Source organism: Corylus avellana, chromosome ca11, assembly GCF_901000735.1.
Source record: "Corylus avellana chromosome ca11, CavTom2PMs-1.0".
In the NCBI taxonomy this organism is placed as follows: Eukaryota; Viridiplantae; Streptophyta; class Magnoliopsida; order Fagales; family Betulaceae; genus Corylus; species Corylus avellana.
In genome coordinates this window covers 17719779-17743174 of record NC_081551.1, presented here as the reverse complement: position 1 = coordinate 17743174, position 23396 = coordinate 17719779, and the positions used below count along the sequence as shown (strand labels likewise).

At 35.3% G+C, this 23396-nt stretch overlaps 2 protein-coding genes across 3 annotated transcripts; one reads left to right on the top strand and one right to left on the bottom strand.

Moving 5' to 3' along the window:
* The first annotated feature begins 4773 nt into the window (after positions 1–4773).
* LOC132166173 (uncharacterized) lies at positions 4774–9575 on the top strand. The gene is made up of 7 exons (XM_059576950.1): positions 4774–4856; positions 5186–5415; positions 6293–6378; positions 6498–6644; positions 7290–7413; positions 8732–9018; positions 9255–9575. The coding sequence occupies exons 2-7, from the start codon at positions 5226–5228 to the stop codon at positions 9345–9347; spliced, it is 927 nt and encodes a 308-aa protein (XP_059432933.1). The 5' UTR covers positions 4774–4856; positions 5186–5225; the 3' UTR covers positions 9348–9575.
* Positions 9576–11171: 1596 nt separating this feature from the next.
* Positions 11172–17968, bottom strand: LOC132166110 (potassium channel AKT1-like). Of its 2 annotated transcripts, XM_059576873.1 has the most exons (11): positions 17596–17968; positions 16091–16456; positions 15921–15978; positions 15506–15823; positions 15119–15364; positions 14893–14991; positions 14702–14734; positions 14392–14577; positions 14020–14220; positions 13834–13909; positions 11172–12352 (listed from the first exon to the last, which is right to left on the bottom strand). In XM_059576873.1, exons 1-11 carry the CDS (start codon positions 17781–17783, stop codon positions 11436–11438), a joined length of 2688 nt encoding a protein of 895 aa, XP_059432856.1. In that variant the 5' UTR covers positions 17784–17968; the 3' UTR covers positions 11172–11435. The 2 variants fall into 2 exon arrangements, with proteins under 2 accessions (XP_059432856.1, XP_059432857.1); XM_059576874.1 differs by lacking the exon at positions 17596–17968 and having other exon boundaries at positions 15506–15807; positions 16091–16172.
* Positions 17969–23396: the final 5428 nt, after the last annotated feature.

The following is a 23396-nucleotide window of genomic DNA, read 5'->3' as shown; positions in this document are numbered from 1 at the left end:
AAGGGGAATAGGTAGACTTACTGGAATGAGAAATGGGACATCAGCCAAGGCATTGATTCTGGAAGGCAGACTTGAGATGGCATCATCTTTTGTTGGGAAAGAGCTTTCATCAAAGACCACATGTCGGGATAGGAACACTCTGCCAGAATAAGGCTCTATGCATTGGTAACCTGCATGGTTATAACCTATGAAAACACATGGTTTGGACCTATATTCGAGTGGGCAAGCATGGTGAGTCCTGTTTCAAGAATATGTCTAAGTTTTCTCTCCGCCACACCATTCTGTTGAGTGTGTGTGGGCAAGATTTTCTGTGAAGGATACCGTGCTGAGAAATGAAAGATTGGAATTAGAATGAAGTGAATTCCCCTCCCCCATCAGATTGTAATTTCTTTATGTGAAAGGGGAGTTGATTTTCAACAAATACCTTAAACTTGACAAAGGTGGCATATGCTTCTGACTTAGCATGGAGAGGATAAAACCAGGTGTAGCATGAAAAGTCATCGACAAAGATGACATAATACTTACACCCACTGACAGTGGGGGATAGGAGATGTTCAAAGGTCAGTGTGGATTAGTTCTAATGGTTGAGAACTGATTCTGTTAGAGGCATTGAAGGGTAGTCTTTTACTTTTACCCAATTGACAAGAATCACAAAAAAACTTTTTATTTGAATGATCATTTGCAACAAGTAAATGATAATTTTTTAGTACAAGTGATACGGTTACATGAGAGGAGTGCCCTAATCTAAAATGCCAAGTGGAAGTAGTGGTTCTTAATCCTAAACCAGCAGTGAAACTGCATTTATTTATGGCACGGGAAGCTCTTTGAAACCACATTGGATATAATCCATTCTCACTCCTGCCTGCCAGAAGGATGGCCCGGGTCTTGATGTCCTTCACAAGAAATGAGTGGTGGTTAGTTTAAAGTAGCAGTGATTATCATGGCAGAATTTCTGTATAGATAGGAGATTTGTAGAAACCTTAGGACAATGCAATATATCATTAAAGTGAAAGTTAGACTTAAAACAAGGTTAAGAGGGTTGGAAGATGGAAGAGCCAGTATTCTCAATTGCAAGTCCTACTCCATTACCGACAGCAATTAAATCTCGGCCTTGGAAAGGTTGCTGAAGAGTCAAGTTGTTTAGGTCATTGGTCACATGGGCATTAGCTCCACTGTCAGCCAATCATTCTTGTTCATTAGTAGTTGTGTTGGTGTGAGCCACCATGGCAGGAAGTTGGGTAAGAGGATATCTTCCGTGATAGGAGTAATCCATCTTATGGAAACAATCGAGGGCATTATGATTGGTCTTGCCACCGATTTTGACAAGGGGCCCTGGCATTTGATGGCTTACCAGAGGTGAAGGGCAGAATCCTTGGGACCATTAGGACCACCTGCAGTGTTCCTCTGAAATGAGAAGCCAGGCCGATATTTCTGAAATTGAGTAAGCTTGAATCTTCTGTTGAAATGGTTTGGATATCTGGAGGGTCCAGATTTGTGTTGCTGCATGTGGAACGCAAAGGCACTACTAGTATCCACAACAATAGCAATGTGTTGTTGGTTCAACAACATTTCATGACTCAAAGAGGTCATCTTGAAAATCAGTGAATGATCTCGTGTTGCTACTGTATAGGCAGTGACAAAGGAGTTGAGTGAGGGATTGAGACCACTCATGATGAAGGAAACAAGATCCTCATCATCAATGGGCTTACCGACTGCAGCAAGTTGATCATCATAGGATTGCACTTCTAAGTTATTTGGTGCAGGATTTGGATCCTTGTTGGAGTCCTTGAATTTGGCACTTGAACTAGGAAATGTGGGATCTAGATTGGGAGGCAAACCTGTTGGTTAATGCCATCCAGACTTGCCTGGAAGTGTGCAATCCATAAACAGTAGAAAGCTCCGCTTTAGAGAGAGACATGTTGATCCAACCAAGTAGAAATTGATCCTTTCTGTTCTAAATGACATAGGCTGGATTGGGATTTTCTTTTCCCTGCTCATCAGTGAGCGAGGTTGGTGGGCATGGCTCTGAACCATCTACAATACCCAGCAGCTCATGGCTTTTCAAGATAGGAACCACCGTGGAAAGCGAAGAAAGATATGTTGTGGCATTGTCAGGTTTGACAAAATTTGATTGAGCCAAATTAGGCAGTTGAAACAGTGAAGTTGGAGTGCTAGAGGAAGCCATTTGAATCAAATGAGAGATTTTATTTTTCTTTGGGAAACCAGGATAAGAGAGGGCGAAGGCCTAGAAAGGCTCTGATACCATGAAAATGTGTATAATGTTTTTGGTATTTTATTCAATGCATAAAGCTGTAATGACATGGGCATTATATACAGTGAATTTGTCTAAGGAATGTGCGAGTATATGGTATGTACATTAACATGAGTGTTGATATTGTGAGATTACTCATTACACAGATTACACAAAATAATTCCTGTCAAAGATGTAAACTTCCTTGTAAAGTAGATTCTTTGTTTCTGTTGTGATTGATTGCTGCTAGGTGTCTCCTTTCCTTTCTCTATTTCTCTGGCAGCTATGGGAGTTGCTGCTATATGTCTCCTTTCCTTTTTCTGTTTCTCTGGTAGCTGTGCAATCACTAATTGCGTGATTGATGGTATTTGGCTAAGCTGTTGGATCATAAATGTTTTGATTGTGATTTGTCATGGGAGCAGCACTGTCATCACTAACAACTCCTACTTTTTTACACAATTTTTTCATACTTATAGGTAGCTTTTAGAATTCCGCAATTAAGCGTGCTTAATGGAAAGTAAGATCAGGAGGAAGAAAAAAAAAAGAAAAACCAAAAAAATGGAGGTGGCTACACTTACTCCTATTTTTTTACACAATTTTTTCATACTCATAAATAGCTTTTAAAACCACATTTAACATTGCGTTGCTGACTTTGACACTAACATGTTAAATGAAACATACATGATAGATGATAAACTGTTAACTTTGATAATAAAGTGATCGAATGACATTTAAAATATGGGCAAAACTTAACGGACTTTATTCTTGAAATTAGAAGCTCAAAGATTAAATCCAAATTTTTTTTTTTTTAAAAAAAAAAACCTAAGAACTAAATATTATTATTTTTTTCTTATTTTTTTAAATTCCATGTTAGCATGAAACAAAATGAGTGCCAAAAAAGAAAAAAAAAACATAAATGACCTTGAGATCATACGCCTCCCTCTCTTTCAACAAAGCCTTTTAGCATAGCCTTAATATTTTCTTTTGTTGTATGTATGTCCTACCGTCATGTTTAGCCGTTGCTTCACTCACAAAAGGTGTAATACCCCTGCTCTAAGTGGTATGATATTGTCCACTTTGAAAAAAATCCGCACGGTTTTATTATTGGATTTACCTGCAAAAGGCTTCATACCATTTAGAGAGAGTATATTCTATATAAACACATCATCTTTTCCATGCCCAGGCAATGTGGGACGTCAGTACGTCACAATCACCCCCTCTTAATACCTAGCGTCCTCGCTAGCGACTCTCATGGGCTTGTGCACGCTCCCCCCATCTCATGTTGGGCTATGGCTCTAATACTATATATAACACCCCTGCTCCAAGTGGTATAATATAGTTCACTTTGGCCCAAGCCCTTACGGTTTTATTATTGGTTTATTCTTAAAAGGCCTCATGGAAAGGAATAAACCCTATAAATTCAAAAAAAAAAATTGATTTTAAAAAAAAAACGAAAAATTTTAATTTAAAAATAATATTTAAAAAAAAAAACAATTTTTTTAAATAAAAATTTTTAATTTTTTTTTAAACGGAAATTTTTATTTAAAAAAAAAAACTATTTTTTTATTTAGTTTTAAAAAACAAAAAATTTCATTTTATTAAACGAAAAAATTTATTTTAAAACGTAAATTTTTTATTTAAATAAAATTATAAAACAAAAATAAAAAATAAAATAAAAAAAATAAAAAATAAAAAATAAAAACTAAAATTTTCAATTAAAAAAAAAAAAATTGAAATTTTTTAATTTTTTTCTTATAAAATTGATTAAAAAAAAAAAAAAGTCCATTGAGGGATTTTTTTGGTTAGTTTTAGGTTCTTTCTAGAAGTTTTAGTTTTTATTTTTTATTTTACTGAGGGTAATTTCGTCATTGAGGGAACATTGACAATTTTTGGTAATTTAGGAGGAATATTGTCACAATTGAAAATTTGAGGGGAACATTGTCAATTGAGTAGTAGTTTGAGGGGGTTATGTAGACTTTCTCCTATTAAATATAAACACATATTTTTTCCATGCCCAAATAATTTCATACGGCCAACTTTGTCATCATGCGAATATTTGAAAGTGTATCAAAACAAAAAACAAGCACAATGCACAAATGATCTATGAACATCGAAGCTGTCTAGTAATTCAATCATTGCTTGGAGTTTGAACACTCCAATCTCGATATCCTCATCTAATCTTCTTTCTTTATTTCAGCCTTGACCCATAACCGATTAATAAGCAAAATGCCAGCCCAGCGTAATACCGAGAGACAGAAAGAGCACTCTACGCCATTCATAGTGGCCCAATCCACGCTAGCGAGAAGATGGGTCTGCACTACTTATCCAGTATAAAATAAGAGACCAGCCCAAAAGACTCAAAAAGGTCCAAAATCGTAGGCCCAAAGATCAGCCCAATCAACAAAGGGTTATCCAAAAATTTAGATCCGGGTCCCACTGCGCGTGTAATCTGGATGATGCAGGTGCGCTGTACGCACCCGCGCGCAGAATAATAAGACCCATTCATTTTCCGCTGTCTGGACTTCCTCGCTAACAATCATTCCAATCGGTGTGGTGCCTTCGAAAAGTTCTTTGACTTTTTGTTTGAGTTTCTTTGCAAATTCAGGTATTTAATCCCCAAATTTCCCTCACTTAATTCTAATCATCAAATAATTTAATGGAAATTACCAAATAATCAATCTATTGAGAGATTCACCGGACTTTATTTGGTTGCTGAGAGACCTGAGAAAGAGAAAGGAATTGCAATTCTAATTTGTGTGAGAAATTTGAAGTTTGAGGAAGTCTTTTGGTGCTTTGATTGTTTCTTCCTTTTCTTATCAATCAAACGGAGGGATAGGGTTTTTGGTTGAATCTCAGTTGCTTTTTATAGCTTGCCAATTGGTCAAATTTAGGGTGTTATGATCTTCCCGTGTTGGTAATTGAGCTCAATTTTAGGGGTTTTGGAGGCTCTATTCGTCGCGTAACGTTACCATCGATGAAAGGGGAAGTGCAGCTAGAGCCAACAGGAACAGCTGGAGGGAACCCTAGTGACTCCGATCCTCTGCTAGAGAACCAGGCCGATTCGCCACCAGGGAGCTCTAGTGAGATCAAGGATGAAGATATCGAGGCCGGTACGATTCCGTGTTGTCGCATTTGCCTCGAGAGCGAGAGCGAGGGCGAGCCAGGTGAACATTCTTTGTGAAGCACTTTGATTTTGTTTCTAATGAATTTTGATTTAAATTAGAGCTCTATTCGAATCAGGGATAAACTTTGATTATGCTCCTTGGTTTATTCAAAGTTTGATTATAATTGCTTGTGCGCAACATCTAAAATGCAGATATCGCATTGATGGTTATCTTGTAGTGCCATTTTATCCCGAAAATTGTCACGCACACTGCGCACAAAACAACAGATATGCATATTTTGAGGGATTCTTTGTTTTGACATTGAGGGATGAGTTGTTGTTGTGATCTTTGAGCATGAGTTGATGTTGCAATTTCAAAGTATGAATCAAAAGGTACTATAGCTCAGTACAAGTTGAAGAAATTAGCTGAGAAAATATAGGAAGAATCACACTCAGCTTTACAGCAAGTGTTCGTGGCACGATTTCTAATGAATTTATTGATCAGAAGAAATTGAAAAAGTACAATTAGCTCAGTTAGAGTTCAGTTTTACTGACAGAAGAATTAAAAAAAAAAAGGGCCCTCCCTTTACACTTGGCTTTTAATCAGTTTTGGCATCCCTGCTTTAGCTCAAATGGTACTTCCTCCTACAAAGGGGAGGGTGAAGTCATGGTTCAAGTCCAACTGGGTGTGTGTGTAACTTACCAATAAAAAAAGAGAGTTTTGGCATCCCTCATTCCTAATTCTGGTTGAAGTTTCAGAATATTGAAGTAGCACAAATTTTGTTTTTCCCTTCTTTTTGTTGGTCTGTCCTGGATTAATATTCTTGGCAAACATTTTATATAGTACATAATATATATATAGATAGACTCCAGAATATGTACTTGTTGCTTTGGCATACATCTCATTCCCTTGGTCTAATGGCTTTTCAATTTTGTAGAGGATGAATTAATATCTCCATGCATGTGCAAAGGCACTCAGCAGTTTGTTCATCGTTCATGTCTTGATCATTGGCGTTCAGTTAGGGTAAAAACTGTTGTTTTGGCTCTTATGAATATGAAAACTTACAATCCAATTACTTCAAGCGGGGAGTCTTTTAATAATTGGTCTTACAGTGACTTTTCCCCCTTTTTTTTTTTTTACAGGAAGGATTTGCTTTCTCACATTGCACCACTTGCAAAGCTCAGTTTCACCTTCGACTTACAGTTTTTGAGGACAACTCTTGGCGTAAGATAAAATTCAGACTTTTTGTGGCAAGGGATGTCTTCCTTGTATTCTTAGCTGTACAAACTGTGAGTATTCTTTTTGCACACGTTTTAGTGAATGGGTTCAGAAAGATGCCATTCTTTACCAATCAAGCATTTCATCTGTATTATAAAAGGACTCGTCCTCATTTATTAATTAATTGGTTTCACTATTATGTTTTTTAATTGTGTAAAAGAAAAGGAATAATATTAAAAGCTGTGAGGATGTTTATTTTGCATGATCTCAGTGGAAATCAAAATAGCCAATTGATTTTCTATTTGTTGCATGCAACATAGTGCATATTGGTGCTATTTGCTTACTGGCAACTATCTTATATTTTATAAACGGCTCAAATTATTTTCTTAAAATTTTCTTCTCTTCTTTTCCATTTCTTCTCTTATTTAGTATCCAACTTGTTCAGTTATTGCTGGTACATTGTCAAATAAATTGTGGCCTGTTTTAATTAGCATTGACCACGCATGGAAATTAGTCAAAAACAAATTGAAGTCCTAAATAGATTTTCTTGGCTTTCACTAAGTACTTCTGTAGGGTATTGATTTTAATATAACATGCTTTTGAGATCTGGAATTGAGTTTCTTTTTTCTTTTATGTAAAGCTGATGATTTGTTTGGCTCAAAGCATTCAAAGAAAGACCCTCAAAAGTTTCCCTCTTAAAATTTTCATGTTTGCAGGTAATTGCTGTAATAGGTGGCTTTGCATACGTAATGGATAAAGATGGGGCCTTCAGGAACTCCTTCAGTGACAGTTGGGATCGGATTCTATCAAAACATCCAATACCTTTTTATTACTGTATAGGTAAATGATGGCTTCAGCAGTTATATATTTATTTAATTTACCTGCTGAGATTGAAAATCCTGCTTGTAATTTTTATTCTCATAAACATGGTTAGTAGTTATATCTAAAGCCAAACACAAACGCTATGTTTGTGCTTATTGCAGTTTGTCTTATTTTCTCCTATGGAGTTGCAACCACCAAATCGGTGTTATATATATATATATATATATATATATATATATTATGGCTTGATATCATTGCAAGAAAGTATTGTTTACTGATGTGTGCTCAAAGACATTTATTTATTTATTTGATAAGTAAATCAATCTCAGTAGAAAGTGCAGAAGAGACCCCAATTAGGGAGAAAAAGAACAGAAGCTCAGAAATTCAGTAAAACTAAAAAAAACGAGGACTGTTGTATGTTGCCATCCAAGCATAAAGAAATTTGAACATGTCAGCTTTTAACTTTAACACCAGTCTCTCACAATCTTCAATGTTCTTCGTCTTCCGCTCTCTCCAAATGTACCACATTAAACGCAGAGGAGCTATCCTTCAAACTTCTAAAATGCAATGTCTTACCTACTGACCTTTCCAGTTAGACAACAACTCCACCACCCTTCTAGGCGTGACCCACTCTACGCCAAAGAATTGGAAGATCAAACCCTACAACTCGCTAGCCACTTCATAGTGGACACGAAGATGATCTATGGTCTCCCCAGTTCTCTTATACATACAACACCAATCCACCATAATGACATGCCTTTTCCTCAGGTTATCCAAGTTAAAATATTTTCTAGTGCTACCGTCCGCCCAAAAAAACACCACTCTTGAAAGAGCCTTAGTTCTCCAAATAATATGTGCTCAAAGACATTTATACAACTATCGTTTGGTTCTTTGCGTTGACTATACAAGAAATTTCACTCGTTACATGTGAATAATTGTCCCTTCTTAATAACATGTTAGAACATTCTCCGTTCTGTAAAGACCATATATGTTAGCTATGTTAGTGGGCAGTATCTTCTCTGCAGGTCTCGCTATAGTCCGTACTTAGCTGGAATTGAAATTTGTTCTACTTTCTTATAACTAATATCTTAAAGTTGTCAATATGAAATAGATCTGCTTTAGGTCTCATATGTTTTTGATACTCTCTAATTCTAACACACAACACACGCATACTTCTTTTATTGTGCTTATTTAAAAAGGATAAAGGATCAATGGAGAAAGTTCACTTGATTTCATTCCATCACCCATTTTGTCTTCTATGGAACTACCGAATGCTTGGTATTGGTCAGTGATACGTCGTTTTCAAAGTTCTGACTCTATATATACATACTACCAGGGGTACTGGCCTTCTTTGTGCTGCTTGGATTTTTCGGGCTTATACTTCATTGCTCCTCCCTCAATGGTAATGACCCGCGGATGGCTGGCTGCCACAATTGCTGTTATGGATGGGGCATCTTGGATTGTTTTCCTGCATCTATGGAGGCATGTTTTGCCTTGGTTGTAGTTTTTGTCGTCATCTTTGCCATTCTTGGAATAGCTTATGGCTTCCTTGCTGCCACCATGGCCATTCAGAGGATCTGGCAAAGACACTACCACATCCTTACCAAGAGGGAGCTCACTAAGGTAAGCTCTGAACGCAGTTTTTCTGCACAAGTGCCTTGCACAGTAAGGTCTTTGTACTATAGATTCATTAGTTGGCCGAGAACTTGGCTTTCTTGGCATCTGCCCCACCCATGACTAGTTGACTAAGAACTTACAAATGGGCTTAATGTTTTAGATATTGGATCATTTCTACTGTCAACTTTAGCTATTAAATCATTTCTAGTGTAAAAAAAGAATTAAGCTTAAACATTTTGCAGGAGTACATAGTGGAGGATCTTCGTGGTTGTTATACTCCGCCAAAACTGGATCCAGAACACGAAGCACGACTGAAAATGCTTAAGCTTTTATAGTAATGGACGCTGAAGTGAATTTATGTCTTTTTCAAGTGTTTTTAAATTAATCAGCATATGAGAGCTACAATGTGTATTTGCTCCGCAACTTTGTTTAATACAGTGGAGTGTAAAGAGAATGGGTCTTATGTTGTAAGTGCTCACCAAGGTGCGTACTTGATCTTGCAAAGCTGACTGAAAAATGATTTGAAAATGCCCTAATATAATCATCTGTGCAGTTATTCTAAATTTTCATGCCTTTTAATGTACATTGTTGGTCAGCCATTGTTAAACCTTTGAATTGAGCAATATGCCACACAATATCTCCATTTACAGTCTGGAAGGACCGTTCTAGTTTGTTTAACTAAAAACTGAAAAACAAGTCTAAACGAGCTGTTTTTGGAGTATACACCTCTTCAGGTCCTCATAGTAGTTCGTTGTCTAAATTAGGGTAGTATTCTTGTAACTGATGCATTTGAATTCTACATTGATAGTATTTTTTGTTGTAATATGATTCATTTGGTATGGTTATCTTGTGAATGTAAGAGATGTTTTCTTTCACTAATTAGCCCTCTGTTAGGTGTCTTATTTACTTGGTAAATAGGTTCAGTGAAATGTACCAGGTTGATTACTAGTTAATTAATTTTGAAGGCGTTACATTGATGACGCCTTAGTGTTAACTATGATTGTGGTCAACTATAAAACTAGGAGGATTCTAATAGACAGTGGAAGCTCTGCATACATTCTTGCCGAAGTGTTAGCAGATGAAGCTCTAGAGGGAAAAGGTGTCGCCATTGGTGAGCTTTGCTGAAGAGATGGTATACCTAGTTGGGTCAATTACAGTTGGAGACTTGCCCAACACAGTCATGGTGATAGTTGATTTCCTAGTAGTAAATTTTTTGTCAGTCATACAATGCCATCCCTGGCCGAACCATTCTCATATTGAAATGAAGTTTCTGATGGAAAATGTTGTATGGAAGGTTCAGGAGATCAGACAACTGCTCGGGAGTGCTATGTGACTATGTTGAAGGACCCAACATCCAAAGAAACCTTATCAAGTGGTGGAATACCGACAGCTAGGAGCTTATCGCTTAAGAGACATTGGAAGGAAAGCAGTTGGAACACCTTAGAAGATTCTATCACTAGTACGGCATGTATTTTCATTGATGCCTTACTTAAGAAAAGTGTTTCCTTGCACAAATCTGTCTCTCTTTTTCTCTGTAAAAATTAAGCAGCAGAGCACAAATCTTTGGTTCTCCATTGGGTCTGGGATTTTAGGTAACACGGACTTGTCTTTCTTTCCATCTGTGCAAGGCAAATTTGACACAATTAGACTCATTTTACTGGTGTATTTGAGCATAAATTACGAGAAATCGCTTTTAATTTCAAATTTATTGACTACCCATGTTTTTGTCTTTGCTAGAGGATGTTTTGTTTGTAGGCTGAAAGTGCAGGTTTTATTTTCATTATGTTGTTATGCTTTTCGATTTTCTTGTGTTTGCACATGAATTGGTCAATAAACTGGGCAGAAGAGTGCTTCGTTGCAATAGTAGAACTTGATTAACTATATGCAGCTAAATAGGATCCTTAAAAAAGAAATAAAGAGAAAAAGAATAGATAATCGGATAGAAAGGTAAGGAAAATGCCGTTCTTGAAATAGAGGGAGCTCAAAGTTTGGAGCAGTGAGAAATTTTTTTTTTTCCTTGGAACCATCTTACCTCTGTTTTTTATACAAATATCTTTCAGAAAAAATACACTAATGTCCTTTCAATCTCGTGAAATTATTTGTTAATTGGATTGTGTACTTTGAGAATATATTTGAGCATATATATTCAATTGAATTGACTGTTACGTAAACTTTTTCTTTACATTGCCGTCACATTGACTTGCAAAGTGGCAACTCTTCTATCCCCACCCCACTCCCAATTTTCTTTTCTTTAACCATCAGCTCCAGCCTAGAAGGATTCTAAACTGAACAACGAGCAACAAAAAGAAAAGAATATTGCTACCCTATTTTGACCCACATCTCCACATGTACACAAGATCCAAACTGGGTATGCATGGCAGCATGGGGTATATTTGAGATTCCACGTATACTTACTAAAAGTCCTACAAACACCCATTGATTTGATAGTTTTTGCTATCAGATTCCTCAGTAGTTCTAACAACAAAAGTAAGATGATCTCCATCTCTAATAACCTCTATACCATCTATTTCAGCTCCATCCTTGCTTAGGACTTTAGTTGGCAACACCCCAAATTTCTTAGCACCAATCTCAAGCAGCTCCTGAAAAGTTTTTGGAAGTAGCACAAGCTTTCCAGCAACTTGTCCCTTTTCTGGACAACTAACTGTCACTCTAGCAGGGTGATCACCTCCAGATTTCCAAGCAGTTGGTGATTTTGTCTTACTAACAGGGAAGAGAATGTCTTTCTCCCCAGTGTGGGCAGCTGACATTATGCCAAATAGTGAGTTGTGGAAGTTATTACTCCTACGCCTCGGCCGGGATTGGCCCCATGATCCGTCTGCTGCTGCACCAGGGGATGAGACTTCCTGGGATAAAGGCGGGATTGTAGGCTCACTAGTAAATCTTCCAAGGAAACGAGCCCCATTCTGTCTCTCAGAAATGGATATGGAGGGTGGTTGAGTTTTGGGTTCTCTATTAGATTGGAAAAGGATTTTAATGTCTTCATGTCCTTGTTGGTCAGCTAGAGCCCTTGGGGTCCAACCCTCATGGTCTGGTTTGTCAATATCAGCACCATGATCCAAAAGGAATTTGACTATTTCCATGTTTCCCTCACAAACTGCAACATGAAGAGCTGTGGTTCCATTGGCCGCCCTAGGTTGTGTGACATCTCCCCCACAACGAATTATTTCCTTGAGCAAGGTCAAGCCTTGCTCAGCAGCAGTGCATGCAAATTGACCAATGTCTCCGGGTTGTAATTTTGCACCATTGTCTAGTAGTAGCTTGATCAAGTGTTCATGACCGCCCAGCATCGCCTCCCATAGTGGCACGCTCCCCTCCGAGTCTGCATACATGCAAAATTAGGTTCATCACTTCATATTATACTTAATTAATGAATCACTCTGCAGAATATATAATCCATGATTGATATTGACCCTATTTCCAAAAATCCAATGATTAATATTAGAAAGAAAGAAGCTAGATAGCGGCAGACTGCCGCTATCTAGGAGTGGGAACCGCACATGAATGCCTCTAGAAGTAATATTAGATTTTTTTTTCTTTTCTTTTTTTTCTTTTCTTGTGTGTGTGTGCCTCCAATCACGTATTAAAGGGTATGAACCAGCTGAACGGATAAGAGTATAAGAAATTAAGTCCACACTAACTTCATAAGATAATTTAAACAACAGAAATAAATCTAATAATAATATCATTAAGTTGCCGGCCAAAATAGATATAGTAAAAGAACTTACTAATATCAGGATTATATAAAGTACTGCTAGAACCAAACAAGAAATGCAAATGACATAAAAATACAAGCTGACAACAACAATCCAAATTCAATGCAAAAAGAAACAAGGAAAATTGAGAGCATCCAGAAAATATCCCCCCCCCCCCCCCCCCCCCAAATGTTCCAACAAACAAATTATCCATTGGATACTTATATTAATCATAAAGCTCTTTATTATTAATAAATATTTGTTTTGGGGTGGGGGGAGAGGAGTGTTGTTAGGTGTTTGGTTTAATAGATGCCATATGTAAGTCTGTCCATATATTAGGTTTTCTGTATTGGTATTATAATACAAAGGTTCAGCCGTTCAGCCAACAATAAGTGCACACAGGCCTTCCAAAAGTCAACATGTAGCTGCATTATTCATCTAAACTATAAGGCAAATTGCTTTGTCTGAAAAATTAAAATATTGCTCATGGGTCCGTGGGAAAATTTGTTGTAAAGCACAAATTAAAAAAATATAATGAAGCTTCGGGCCTGTTTAAGATTGTGTTTGAAAAACCTAAAAGTGCTTTTAACACTCAAAAAGTTTGTTTGAAGAAAAAATACTCATTTGGTAAAAAAAATTAAAAGCACTTTTAAGGGTTCAAAGAGCTTAAAAATGGCCAAAACGTACTTTTGGTAAAAGCTTAAAACTGAAGTTTCTGCCCAAAAGCTATTTTTGACTTAAAAGCTCTATTTCTCAAACGCAATCCCAAGCAGACTCTTTAACATTTTGAAATGACTTAAGAAAGATATCTGTAGACATCCAAATAATTGAGAAATATATACGGTAGGAGAAAGAATTAATAATCCTTTGTTGGAAATTATGTTATACATTCTTAAGAGAAACTACCAAAATTTGCAAATGAAACCAGAAGGGGATTTCAAAAACCAACTTAAAACGTTTCTAATGTAAGCATGGAGAAAAGATAATGGAACTGAGTCTGAAGCACTCAAAACCAGTTTTGAGAAACAAAGAACAGAACAGTGCAAGGAATAAAAAAGAGAACAAGCAAAAGGAAAAATGGTGACAATGATGTTGGGCTAGAAGGTACCTGTACTGTTAGGATCAGCCCCGTAATCAAGTAGTAGAAGCACACAGTTCTCACTTCCTTTAGAAGCTGCTATATGCTGATTTTACCCAAAACAAGAAAAGAAATTTGAAAAAAATAAAATATTAGCATTCGAGTTTTAAGAAGTTGGTGAAATAAAATCAGAAGCAGAGAGAAGCAGTCAAGCACCAGAGCTGTCCTGCCATTGTTGTCCAATTCATTTGGATCAAGGCCCCGTTTCAACAACTGATGCAACAACGAATCATCTCCCCTAAGAACTGCAAAGCATAGACTAAGAGGTAGGTCCATTCTACCACGAGCTAGTAGCATGTTCTCTGTATCCGCTAAAACTTCTGACATCATTGGGTTGCTGTTAAGATCTTTCAAATTCTGCCCACCAAGAAGGAAAAGGCATGTAGTACATAATATGTTAAAGTTTGTGGTAAGTACCATCAAAACTATGTCACATTAGCTAAATTCTTTATATACTACAAAACCAACATCTATTGAGTTTAAAATTCTATTTCTTCATTAGAAGTCATGAGATTAAAGTTTACAAACCTGAAGGAGATTATTCATGATAATGGTCCCATCTCCAACATTGGACTGAACAATATTCAAGAATGTGGTACGGTTCAACCTTAGTAGCTGGCTCAGCCTTTTGGTCCGCACTGTAAATAGCTGTGGCCTATAACAGAGTACCCCAATCTCTCCACACAGTTCACCACTTTTCAACTCTGCAACAACCTGCAGTTATTGACCATGATTTCAGTCAGCATCTTGTATAGCATGGACATATGTTTCAATCTCACACACGTCCATTTAAAATTATAAACAAACCAGAGGTCATTAGTTGAGAGATTAGACTTGCCTGTTCAACTCCATTTTTGAGGACAATTAGATCCTGTGAAGTAAATCAAACAAACCAGAGCCATTGGTTGCTACATTTAATTTAATAAAAGAAAAGGAAACTGCAATTCTATCTTTTTCAAAAGAACAAATAAAGCTCTAAAAAAAACGAGGCTTTTAAGGTTTTGAGAAATAAATATGTTGAATTATTACCACAGCGCCAGTGACAAGTACATAGAAGTCTGTGGGAGCCTCATTCTGTAAGATCACATCTTCCTTGGGAGGAAAGTACTCGGCTTTCATCTCTGAGACCTTCAAAATTTAGAGAAAAATAAAATCACCATGCAAGCATTTACCAAAAAAAAAAATCTTGGAAAAATTCACTTTAGAGAGAAGGATTTGAAGCATGGAAGTTGAGCCGCTTTAAATTTATTATTACCAGCTGAAAGAGCAAGTCATTTGAAACCCCTTGGAACAAGTACACCTTATCCACCAGAGAGTAAAACAGATAATGGGAAATGCTTGACCGGATGGCTTTAGGAAGGGAATCAAGAGTCTCTTGCTGCTGGAGCCCCTCTGAGTCTGTTCTGAACTTCAAACATAAATGTGCAAGCATCTGATCTTGCAAGCGAACAGGCAGTTGGTTCCTCTGAGCAAAACTTGAGGCAGCTTGAATGGTATCCCTCTGAAAATTAAATAGAAAAGAAAAAGGAAAGGGCAGTAAGAATGAGTCCAGAAACTAGCAAGCATTAAAACAAAACAAAAAAACCATATCTGGACTTTTTTAAGTATGGCAGAGCATCATCAATCAGAACAATTTACTCACAAATATTCTGGTACGACTGGTCCCATGGACAACCAAGTTCGTCATATTTCCAATCAAATATGCTGTCAATCCAAGATTAAATAGCATGAAGAAGATGTCAAAGATCATCTCCCTTGTATTCACTGGATGCAAGTCGCCATATCCAACAGTTGTTAGAGTAGTGATGGACCAGTAAATCGAAGTCACGTAGCGGATCCACAAGCTCTGATCAATGAAGTTATTCATTGTTGCTCCAATCCATGTCTTTTTGGGGTCACGATAACGTGCTGCCAGATAATAATAGAAACATCCAGCACAGTGAACTGCAAAAAGGGTAACCTGTAAAGAATATCCCAATCCTAATTAATGAGATAGTCCAGTGGGGGAGCAAAGCTTTTCTTTCACCTAAATTATCCCAGAGTTTTAACAGACTTACACAAATAAGCTTTGCACATCGAACCCAAAAGTAATTGTAGTTCTTGTCTTTTTCCATTCTGAACCCAAAAGAAAAAATAAGCCTGAATTCAGTTAAGACACAGAAGAATTTTCAATCAAAGCAAAAGCCCATTTCGATAATGTTTTCTAAGATGTAACAAAGCCCTTCACCTGGAAAATAGGGCACTGACTCTTCGGAGACGCCAAAGGCGAAGCATGTTGAATAAGCCATATGACCTGATAGGTGCAGGGGAGATCTTCCGAGCAAGCTCCGAAGGGATTGTCGATATTACATCAAAGGCCAGCCAGGACCTTGAATATTTCCATGCTATCTTCTTCGGATGATCAACAAGTAGATAGGTTGTCTTATCAAGGTAAGCTACGAAGAAGGTAATAATAATATCCACAGCAAAGAATCCATTGGCTACATTATCAGTAATGGATAGAGGTCCCTGTGGTTTTCTAAGGAATCCAAATTCAAACGGTGACGCCCAAGCAGTATAGATCACCAGCACAACGAGAAATGTCTCCCATATCCTGTGACAACCAATTTAATCTGAGCTAGTCTTAGCAAAAAGATATGTCATTTTTTAATTACAATACCCAGAAACTCGTAAAATTCCTCATAGTTGCTGGATATTCATAGATCACACCAGATATCTTCATGCAAAAATGTATCTACTCCTTAGCAAAAGAGTCTACTACATGGCAAAGGAAGACGAAGACACAGACTACAGAAGATGCAGACTGTTTTCCAAAGCGTCCAGCCAGATTTTTCAAAGCCACCAACTAGGAACAGCCTGGTCTGCCTTGTGACAATTCAAAGAGAAAAATTGAAAAATCCGTGATTCCTAATCCATCCATGTGAAGACTGAAGAACGTTTTCTAAAAGAAAATTGTATTTTTGCAAAAGCTAAATCTTTCTCGGCATAGAATCAACTAAACAGTTCAACAAAAAAAAATCCAAGATTCCAAATCGATGAGAAGACTGACCAACTTTTCCTAAAAGAGAAAAAAGCAAATAAAATTGTATTTTATAAAAGCTAAGTTTGGCAAAGAATCAACTAAATAGTTCAAGAAATAATAGGTGATTCACTGAATTTAAGGATAAAAATGTCCGGCAGAAGAGAAAAAGCTTCCAACTAAAAACCGTTCCCGAAAAGTAGAGCTATGAATATTCATAATTCATAAAACAATAAGCTTAAGAAAACATACAAAGAAGACAAATAAATACTTTTAGCTTCTCAAAAAGGAGCAAAAGATTCAGTATCTTTTCTTTTCCGAATACTCAAAATAAAAAGAAAATAATATCAAAACAGAGTTCGAGTCTAGAAACATAAATAAATAAATAACCCAGAAAGAAAAATACAAGAATCATTCTCAAAAGGTACAAATGGAAACAAAAATTAGAAAGAAATAGAGAAAACAGAACAAAGTAATAGTTCTAGTTACAAACAGAGTATCACAAATTCAATGTTTTCTTTTCCAGGTACCCTTTAATTAATAAAGAATATATAATAAACCCAGAAACAGAAAGTCAAGAATAGAATAAAAAAGCAAAAACAATGAAGCTCATAAAACAATGCAGGAAAGATAATAAAATATGCAAAAATCTAAACAAAACGAAAACAAAAACAAGCCCAGAAACAAAAACCAAGAAGAAAACCGTTCTGAACCTGTAACGGCGATCATAGGGGGAGAGAATGAAACGCCTGAGTTTGACTCTGCGGCTGCTTCTTGCTCCGAGAGACGGCAAAATCCCGGTGGAGAGACTGTACTGGCTACCATCCCTTGACAACTGTTCAATCTCCCCTTGACCACACATTGAAACTTTAAAGCCACCTCTGTTCATCATAGCCTCCATTGTTAGTCACCGTCAAAGGAACACCACTCTGCTGTCTTGCTTGCGCACAGCAAAAAGGGGTGTTCCTCTCTCTTTGCTTGTATACGTAAACACGTATTGCAAATACGTTATGAGCGCGTTTTCTTCTTAAAATGCTCGTCTCCTTTATATAGCCAGCGCTCTCTCGAAGAGCCTTCTCACGCAAATTCTCGCAGACACTCTCAACTTGTATGGAATTGCTTTAAGTTAAAAATATCATTTTTAAGCTTTTTTTCCAAAAGCGTTTTTTTTTTGGGTCATTTTTAGGTTTTTTAACTATTAAAAACGCTTTTAAATTATTTATCAAATAAATACTTTTTTTTTTAAATAAACTTTTTGAATGATAAAATCACTTTTAAATCTCTTAAACGCAATCTCAAACAAATCCTTTGTCCTCATTCATGTAAAGAAAATCCTTTGACTCCATTAATAATAATAATGAAAATAAAATTTTCTACACAATTATATTAAATACTCAAAACAGGATTGACTTGACTTCCATAAATATGAAAGGCACAAAAGGAAATAATCCAGCCCAGATTCAGCAGAGTAATAAAGGACCCGCCCGGGAATGGGCAGATTCAATGCCCACATTTTTGTCTTTTATTTAATTGTTCAAAGTGAATTAAATAATTTTTATTTATTTTTTAGATATATTCTTCTCATTTTATAGGATGCAAAATTACTAATTAAATCTTTGTATGGTTATACTGTTTATAGGCTCTAGATCTTTCACGCAAGTAGAAACGAACTACCAAAATATAATAGTAGAGGGAGGGAGCAGTCCCCCTCTACTCCCACTCCTATCATCTCCCTCCTCTTCTATTTTTTTTTTTTTCTGTTAAGTATTCCTCAACGAGATCAGCAATTTCAGCATCTTCTACTGTGCTGTGCTGCTCATCTCCTACTTGAGATCGGTGGAATTTTAGATCTAGGTCTTCAAACTTAGATCTACTCTCCTCGACCAGTTTTTGCTCTGCCACACGCCAATGTCGGCCAGTACGCATAGTCTCTTTCACCCCGGTCCCTGCTATTGCTTGCTGGCTGTTTGTGTTTTTGTTTTTGAATATGAGTTTTCTTCTCTCTAGATTTGCCCTCATGAGCGATCTATTGGGTAAGGAGGATTAGATCGGTGTGAGAGAAAGCTCTCACGGCCAGAAAATAAAGGTTGGGAAATATAGCTACTTATGTGTTAAATCTAGTCTGTCCAAGAGCAAATATGTGCTTTAACCGCAGTTGTACATAAGCTAGCGGAAAAGTTGAGGTCATAAATAGTACGTAGTTGATATCTGTATTGTTATGCTCTCTGAATCTTATTATTAATGAAATTGCAAAGATTCTCATTTCAAAAAAGAAGTACTAAAATATAAAATTACCACGTAGAGAAAATACATAGAGAGCATTGCATTATAGAACTTAAAAAATATTTTTAGTAACTAAAAAACTGTGCTAAACAAAATGTTGGTATGTTTGATAAAAAATTTTAAAAATATTTATTTAACTTTTTTTACTATAAAAATTGTCAAAATACCATTTTGACAAAAAGTTTAATTTTTTTTTTTTTTTTTTTGCTTTAAAAAAAAAAAATTTCAAGATTCTTAGAGGAGAAGGGACAAAATGCACTCACAATTTTAATTGATTAATATTTAGGGCCTCCTTGTTCTCGAACTCTTTTTTTTTTGTTCTTTCTATTTGAGTCTTTTGGCAATGGCTTAAATTACTTACCTGTTGAGCGGAATAGGATCTTTTCAATTTCAAATGAAATGCAGAGTATCAAGTTAGTATACTTTAGATGGATAAAATTGTCATTTTGATTGTTTGGACAATTTTACCTATCTAAAATACACTAAACGGATATTTTCCATTACATTTCTTTTAACGACAAAATTTTCCTCCAAACTAGGTTAGATGAATTTCTGTCAACCTAATTTATTGACTAATATTTAGAGCATCTATCTTATTTTTTTAAGATATATACTCTTTTTTTTCTTTTTCTATTTGAGAGCCTTAGGCAATGGCCAAAGTGAACTTACCCTTTTGAGCCAGCCCTGTAGTCACATGAATATGGTGAAAAATCTTGAGGATACTCGGATGAATAAGATACAACAATTGATTAATTATTCTAATATTCTGGAGATATTTTAACATGAGATTTTGATTAATTATTGTAATATTATGGAGATATTTTAACAATATGAGATTTTGATTCATTATTGTAATATTATGTAGATATGGACAACACCATATTAATGATGTTTGTTTTTATCTTTTGCCTATCTCTTATCAATTTCTATACAAAATATGGATAAAGAAAGTCGATCTATTCTATCAACATGTGGAGTAAAACTTATTTTTAAAGTCTTCAATAGAAATTTGATAAATCAAATAAAAATACCAAATACAATGAAGATAAAAACACTTTAATTCAAATAAATTTCATGAAATTTTTCATTAATTCTTCTAATCTAACGTCCATCACTCACATCCGAGCCCTCAACTATAGCAAAACCAACCAAAAAGGTGGAATCCGGTGATTTTATCAATGGGTATTTTGTCAATACAAAGAAAATTATTTGGTGTAAAATGTTATATTATTTTTGGTGTTTTAAGCTGAAATGTCTGCTTCTGATTGGAGGATGCAAAATACTCAATTTATACCATGACCTCATTGAAGTTATTCTCATGAAATAAATCTATCATTAAATATGCGAGACCCATACGTAAGTTTCACATATTTAATAATAATTTTTTAAAAAGAAAATTGACAAAATATATGGAGAGAATAACACCAAATATATCTGGCAATAATCCAATAGGCCTTTTGGTTTTCAACGGCGGCCAAAACAGCCAAATTAAGTGTCGTTTGGGAGTGCAATTTTAATAAGTTCGATTTTAAAAATTATGTTTTTAAAAATTGTGTTTTTGAAATCGCTACTTTTTAAAATTGCACAGGGGTTTAGTAAAACAAGTTAAGAAGTACTTTTTTTTTAAAATTTTTATTAATTGAGTGTTTGGATAATATTAGTATATAATGGCAGTTTTATAACCAAATAGTTAAATATTGCACCAAATATTGTTTTAAGCGAAATCGTGATTTTGGTTTAAATTTGCACTTTTTCAAATAAGCACCCCTAGTCAGCTTATAGAAATCGCAGATTTTTCCACGATTTTAAATTTTTGCATTTTTAAAATCGCAATTCCAAACACTCTAAAATTACGATTTGATTTAAAAAACGCAGATTATTTCTTTTAAAACCGTACTCACAAACGGACATTAAATACGTTGTATCATAACATATGGAAACTTGGAAGTGAACTCAAAATCAAATTTGAATCTTAATTTTATATATATATTGAGTGCTTGAAATTTGTATCGCATAACTGAATCTTAAATTTTACATATGTATTTGTACTATAAACAAAAACAAATTGACTTCAAACAACGCCGAATTCGTCCCTCGGTAACCTCCAACCGCCTCTGGTCTTCTGCCGGTGCTGGTGTTTTGAGGAGCCGTTGTTTTTCTGTGGTTGTTTTCGTGCTTCGCTGTATCTTTTGTTCTTTTATGAGTTATTGTCTCCTCGGTCTCTGATCTTGGAATTAAGAACCTTTTAATTTTATTTGAATCAGAGAATATTCAGTTTGTTATATTTGAGAGGTAGTTTTGTCTCCTTAAAAAGTGGAAAAAAAATAAAAAAAAAAACTCTTCTACTATAACCAACTGGATATTATCCAGTTCATTTGAACTGAAGATAAAACTTTTGTTGCAAGTGTTTGTCTTTTAAAAGCTAATTATTTATCAAGTTCTTTTGTCACTTGTTATTGTCTTCTACGACCTTTAAAAAGATTTAGCTTGTTTATGATTCCTTTGAGATAATGAATGAAACTATTGCTTATTCATTGTTTTTGTTAAGGCACTATATTTTTTTATTTTGACTTTATTGTTAGGGTGTCTTTTTTTTTTTTTTTTTTTTTTGTTCAAAGGATTCAGCTTACATGTTGTTAGTAAAATAGCAGCATGTATATTGTAGTTTAAGCAACGGTCAAGATTAAATATCTTAAAATCTTTTTTATTTTTCTCTCCTATTAAAAATTTTATCAAAATAGTTAACTTTAAGATTTAATCTTAATCGTTACATACATTGTAACCCGCTTTTCATTAAAAACAAAAAAAAAAAACACCGAATTTAAACACTCGCTTAGAAGGAGAGTGAGGAATCTTTCCTAGTGTCATCCCTAAAATGGACACGGGTTTCTGTTGGATACGTACCCAAAAATGGATCATATACAACAGCTTCTGTTCTCACAGTTGTACTTCACATCTTTCGAGACAAAAGAAATAACAAGAGTCCCGAACAAGGCATGTATGAAGTATGATAGACCGATATCATATCATATAATATAATATATTAAATAGGGATAGATGGATGATCTCGTCGCAACTGATTTTCAATATCTTAACACGACGGAGGCTACAATAATTAATTAACATTTGAATACTATATGTTATTTATTTCAACCATTCTCATAGCACATTAGGTGAACTATACCTGAAAAGAAAATTGAGCGGATTTAACAATTCAAAAAAAAAGAAAAAAAGTACACAGAGTAACAAATAAAAAATAAACTTCATTATTTTAAATAAAGTTATTGTGAATATCTCAAGCAAATTTCAAAATTCGAAACTACACGTTATCCTATAGAGACTTAAAAGTCCTAATGATAAACTTTAAACTCATAAAATTGATGACCCTTACAATTTGGTTGAAGAACGACCTTTTTTAGTCCTAATCTAAGTGGATGACTTTGAGAATGCATGCATATTAATAAGATGATATAGACCATCAATATGATAATATAGGTTGGGCAAACGACCTTCTATGATATGGACCATCAATCCGATAGATTGCAAGATCATTGGTTGAGATCTTATGACCCTTTTTCGTTGACATTTTGGCCCAATTTCGGCTTGTTAAGGCTAGGTTTGTTAACTGATTAACTTTAGAGGTGCAAAGTAATTAAAAGGAAGCACATGGCAATAGCCAGTGGGGGTGGTTTGGCCACTTCCCCTCTATCTGGCTTGATTCATGCTACGTAATTTTATTAACTTTTCTAATGACAATTACTATTTTGTTATTTGTTGTTTATCACATAGAGTGATTCATTACTTTTTCTTTTTTTTTTTTAAACAAATTATCTCTTCATTGATATAATAATTAAATAAGGCATAATACTTCATACAATGCCAAAGATATAATTTAGAATCTTCACAATTCAAACATTATCTATGACATACACAATAGCCTATCGGGCTATTATAAGACAATATCTATGAAAAGTCACCGTCTCAATTAACTTTAGATCTACAGCAAATTTTGGCGAATTACGTTTCTATCTATTGCCAGTTCCTTGATTCTTTTTTTTTTTAATTATTTCCACTACTAGTACTTTATCAATCACAATCCCTTCGCTGTGTTTACTATAGTGACAATTATTTTTTATGTTCTTAAAAAATGAACCATAAGAAAACAAAAGACCGACCGAAAACCAATTTCGTTATTCTTAAGGATTCGTGAAAACAAAACCTAAGAAAATGA